The 5,173-nt window shown below is 54.0% G+C and overlaps 1 protein-coding gene across 1 annotated transcript; it reads right to left on the bottom strand.

Moving 5' to 3' along the window:
- Positions 1–406: 406 nt before the first annotated feature.
- Positions 407–3,486, bottom strand: irf2bp2b (interferon regulatory factor 2 binding protein 2b). Its single transcript, XM_069687449.1, has 2 exons — positions 2,436–3,486; positions 407–1,979 (listed from the first exon to the last, which is right to left on the bottom strand). The coding sequence occupies exons 1-2, from the start codon at positions 3,196–3,198 to the stop codon at positions 1,219–1,221; spliced, it is 1,524 nt and encodes a 507-aa protein (XP_069543550.1). The 5' UTR covers positions 3,199–3,486; the 3' UTR covers positions 407–1,218.
- Between the last annotated feature and the right edge of the window lie 1,687 nt (positions 3,487–5,173).

The raw sequence follows: 5,173 nt of genomic DNA on the forward strand, positions 1-5,173 counted from the left end.
TGAGTTCCGTGGATAACCGGCACCAGGCTCAGCTCTCCTGAGCTCACCGACCCAGACGGGCGAAGGCTCCGGAGGACGTCAACACCAAGCATCACGTTTCCAGACTATTTTTATCTGCCTTGGCCCCGCCCACTCCAGATTGACTGAGCTCAACGTTTTACGTAACACACTCGTGCCCCCCTCTCCTCCTCCTCGTGCACCCCTCCCCCCCCTCGTGCCCCCCTCCCCCACTCCTCGTGCCCCCCTCCCCCCCTGGAAGCCGGTTGGTTCCTGCAGAGCGTTGCATCACCGTCAGACTGCTGACAGTCGATTATGGAAAAGAATCAACGCTGGAGGAATTATTAGGACGTCGGTGTATTTGGCAAGTGTTTCCTGAAACAAGTGCACACATGTACAGCTTGAAGCATTTTGTTTTTGTTGTTGTTTTTTATTAATATTTTTTGCCAAGTGCTCAAATTAGTCACATTCTATGATTGACAGGGCCCGTCTCCGGACCCAAAGTACACCGACAGATCGAAACAAGTGTGACGGGAAGTCATGAAGAAACATACCGCTTTATCTTCAAAAATATAGAAACACATCGTACTGAAAAACAAAAATCTAAAAATTATACAGCCATGTTCACGAAGTATACACTTCCCTTGTGTCCGGTATGTACATGTCCGTCAGCAGTCTGCAGGGTCGTCACGGCAACGGAGGCTTCAGCACCAAACGCCGACACCCCGCCGGGTCTCTGCGGTACCGAGCGTTCTGGATAGAACTGCACGAGCGGCGGACCGAAGGACGGAGACGTGCTGTCCCGGAGACGTGCTGTCCCTCAGCAGCGGACAGACGTCCAGATCAGTTTAAACTGGGAGGATTTCTTTGAAAACGTTTTCATGTTGTTTTAAACACTAAAAAGATCCATAATTTGTAGTATTTATGTTTCTGGGTTTATTTCACTGTTAATTATTTGCATCCGTCTTCGCTGCAGTAGAAATATCTGCCGCCAGGAGACGGTTGGTTTTTGTAAATTTTGGCACGTTTAGTTTTAAATACGGATAAAGTCTCCGCCCCTCTGTTGTTGTTGTTGTTGTTGTTGTTGTGATGAAGCAGCTTTATTCCAGTAAAAGGCCTGGTGCTGAAATACATTCCTGCTGGATGGGTTCGGTGGTCTCGGCCCACCGTGACGTCCCTGTACGTCTGGTCCTTCATGTCCTGCTGTGGTCGCTTTACATTTTAAGGGTCCCTCTCCTTTTTGACCTTTATGTCCCCGGCCAAGATGGTGGCGATCTCCCCCTGCATGAAGGCCCAGGGCACGTTGGATCCGACCAGCGGGCAGCGCTCCCCGCTGGGGCAGTACACCTCGCCGGTGGCGCCCTGCTGCTTGATGCTCTCCCGGGAGCACGGGAAGCAGAACTTGTGGGACGGCACCGACGGACACTGGACGAAGTGAGTGTCCTCCAGCCGCTCGCGGCACAGAGTGCAGCACAGCGGGACGCTGCCGGGCGGCACCGAGGAGTCCGGAACGCTCTGCGCGGGCGGCGGCCCGTGGGGGTCCACGCCGCCGGGCCCGTGCGGAGCCAGGCCGGCGCTGACGGGCCCCTCCCTCTGGGCCAGCCTCCTCTGAGAGGCCGAGGAGGGCGACAGCGGGCTGCCGCTGTTCCTCCGCGCCCCCGCCGTGGTGGAGTGGACCTGGTTGCCGTCCTTCGGCGAGCCCGTGCCGCCGGCGTTGTCGGTGGCCAGGATGAGCGCCGCCATGGGGGACTGGCCGTTCTGCGCCGCGGCGGCCTCGGGGGGCGTGGCGCGGGAGTGGGGGGAGATGTTGGAGGAGGGGGCGGCCGAGAAGCCCGGCAGGGCGGTGGGGGGCATCTTCAGGACCTCGGAGGGAGAGGGGAGCCACGGGGGGCCCTCGCAGCCGTTCATCTTGACCAAGCTGCCCTCGCCGTCTGGCTCCGGGGACGCCTTTCTCTTCCCGGGGCGGGGGTGCTTCCCCCGGTCTGAGAGGAAGAGGAGGAGGAGGAGGAGGAAGAGGAAGAGGAGCGTTAACAAACACAAACACCAGCTCCACCACGCTGCTCTGACAAGAATGAAACGGGACATTTCTCAACAGGAGGTGAATAAAGCTCCTTCCTGCTGCTGGGAGGTGAACGGGTCCGAGTCCAGCTGGATCACCGGGTCAGACCCGACACCCGACCCGACCCCGACCCGGAGGAACAAATACAAGGTGATGCCTCCTTGTTGTGCGTTTGAGCCGATTCCTGAACTCGGGGGAGTCCGGTCCATATTTAAAGTGGACCTCGTCCTCCCGGTGGAAACCTGCCGGACATAGAAGCTACAACACTCATCCACCGGTTCTGGTTGGAGGACAACAAGTTTACACATGATCTCAGTTCCTGTTTTCATGGCGCGTGCTCGGGTGAACGTCCTGCAGACCGGGACAAAACAAGCCGTACCTGGTTTGGAGGACGCGCCGGTCTCGTAGGCCATGACCCGCTGCATGGCGGCGTGCTCCTTCTTGAAGCGGCCGTCGAAGGTGTGCAGCGCCATCAGGTCCCTCACCGTCTTGCCTTTGCCCATCCAGTCCTTGTGGCTGTCCGACAGCTCCGACAGGCTGTCCGGCCTGTGTTTGTCTTTCAGCTCCTCCGACCGCTTGCCGTGCTCCCCGGGGCCGGGCGCGGCCAGAGCCCCGGACAGACCCACGGGAGCCGGGCGGCCGTTCAGCGGATGGACGGCCGGTATGCCGCCGTTCACCAGCGGCACCAGGTTGGGGGGAACCGCGCTAGTCCTGCGGGGGTTCGGGCTTTGACGGTTGAGCTCCGGGGGCTCGTCGGGTTTCGGGAACCCGTTCGGCACGGAGAGGCCGTTCGCCGGCCTGCCCGCCTGGTACTCCGGTCCCAGCCGGGGCGGCCGGTCGGACAGCGGGTAGCGGTCCAGAGGCTGCGGCGGACGGGAGCCCGGATCTCCGGCCGAGTGGTTGGTGTCCTTCCCGTGCTGGGGCTTCCCGGGGCCCGGAGAGCGACCCTCCTGGAAGCCGTGTGCCCTCTTCAGCTGCCGGGCCGTCTCGATCACAAACTCGATCCGGTCGGCGCCCTCGTAGTTCACACATCCGCGGCACACGGGCTCGCTGAAGTCCCAGATCATCGCCCACGGCATGCGGGGCAAGTCGCACAAATAGCAGGACTGCCTTCTGGAGGCAGCGACCGCCGCGGAGGACATGTTGGAACCCCGGAGCGGAGGCGAAACTCTCCAAAATGTCCGTCGGTCGGTTTCCGTCGCGGCGGTGAGAAATATCCGCGAGTCCGAAGCGAGCGCGAGTCTTCCGGTCACCGAGTCGCGTCGCGGCGCCACGAGCTCACCCAGCTGCGTCCGTCGCCTCGCGCGCCTCCGTCTGAGCTCGCGCTTACAACTCGGCTCGAGCTCTCGACGTGGAGCCGTGACGTCAGCGCCGACACTTGGCTCGCGCTCCGGGGTTCTGTTCACGGGGCGCTCCGACGAGCCTCGGGCGCGTGCTCGCCGCTGCTCTACCTTTATCCGGAGCGGACACACGAAGATTGTGTGTTGTCACGAAGAGGCGTCACTCCGTGAGTACATTAGTGCGACCTGCTGCCGGCCAGCAGTCTGTCAACGTGCGGAATGAATCCAAGAATAAATAAAACACACAATGAAAAAGGATGCATAGAAAAAAACAAGAACAAAAAACCTTTCTCTTTCAAAAAGATAAAATAGTACAAACAGAAAGTGATCTTTTTTTTTTTTTTGTAATACAAGATAATACAAAATTATAATGATACAAAAAATAACAAACAGAATTTATAGACTCGGACGTAAAAATAAAGATAAATAAAACGTGCCAGTAATAGACCATAATAAAACAAAACATGACTGACAGATTGTACAAACCCTCAATAATATGAGACATCACTTAAATTATAATTATTGGGGTTATAAAGTTGATTTGAAATCGATAAAATGAAACTACACAGCCAAGAAGATAAAGTAATAATAACCCTAAATCTGTAGTTTTTATTGACGCAGGTCCGGTTTGTTTGTCCCGCTTCCATCTGCGGGTGTTTATATTTTAACAAAATAAAATAGCCATTTCCCCCCGACTTTGTAAAGCGGTGCTGGTTCAGCCACAAATTTAAGTTCGTAAAGAGACAAATACAAACATTATACTATGTTTTCGTATAATAAAAGAAAATACTTACATTAAATTGTTGGGATTGATACGTTCATTTATTTTCAATACACACGGCAGCATCATTGTCTGGAGGAGAAGTTGTTCTGTAATGATGTAATTTGGCCCGAATAATTTTAATCGGCTTTATTAAAAGGTATCTTCTTGTGGTTCAGATGGGACACCTGAAAATGGAGTCAGAGTGAGAGCTCCTCCTCAGACATCTTTGCTCACAGGGAACCGAAGAGCTTTTATCAATACCAAACCCGAGCAGCGAGTTCATCTGACAGCCCGCAGAGACTCTGGAGACTACACAGGCTCGAACCACACACTTTAGTTTGGAAGACATATTACACATTTGCCTTATTTTATTTTTGTAAAGCCTCATTTTGCACCAAAACCACTGAGAACACGTGACAAAATAAAATATAATAATACATATTAATAAAATACATTCTACACTATGTGTGAAAATGTAAAAACTATAAAACGTGAAGTGTGCAGATTCAAAGCAACCAGTGTTGAAGCTGCCCCTCCCGGGAACTCCTAAATCCTCCTGATGCAGTCCAGTCGGTCCCTCTGCCAGGGCGCACTGACGTCATCAGGCGAGCAGCCAATCCCAGAATTTAGTTCTTGTTACCAGGCAAACTGTAAACGTCTCCTCCCTGTTGCCACCGAGCTGACGACACGTTGTGGGAGCTGCACACTCACACAGCATCACCGCCACTCATCCTGCTGGTCAACAGGCTTCATGTCACTCATATGTGGGTCAGTCCGAACACCTGTGACACGCGCACGGAAAGAAGATGGCTGAGCACACTTTAGAAACTCAGGAGTCCAAAACGTGTCAAATCCAACTCTGTTCCTTTTTACTTAAAATACAAACAAAACGTGATGCAGCCATGAACAACGACACGAACACCAGTCAGGGTTGTTTTCATGACTTAAAGCAGCACGAGGTAACTTATTTTTAACCTAAAATTAACTGTTATGAAGCCTCCAGTTCAGATTCTG

The sequence above is a fragment of the Brachyistius frenatus genome, unplaced genomic scaffold (assembly GCF_029030835.1).
Source record: "Brachyistius frenatus isolate BFR_SWC_R1_liver_20210118 unplaced genomic scaffold, ASM2903083v1 Contig_464, whole genome shotgun sequence".
Classification (NCBI taxonomy): domain Eukaryota; kingdom Metazoa; phylum Chordata; class Actinopteri; family Embiotocidae; genus Brachyistius; species Brachyistius frenatus.

What these genes read in the sequence shown, in the direction of transcription:
- irf2bp2b (XM_069687449.1), bottom strand. Translation starts at nt 3,198, where the DNA reads ATGTCCTCCGCGGCGGTCGCTGCCTCCAGAAGGCAGTCCTGCTATTTG. An exon ending in CGGCGCGTCCTCCAAACCAG is followed by an intron (nt 1,980 to 2,435) that starts GTACGGCTTGTT and finishes TCTTCCTCTCAG; the next exon opens with ACCGGGGGAAGCACCCCCGC.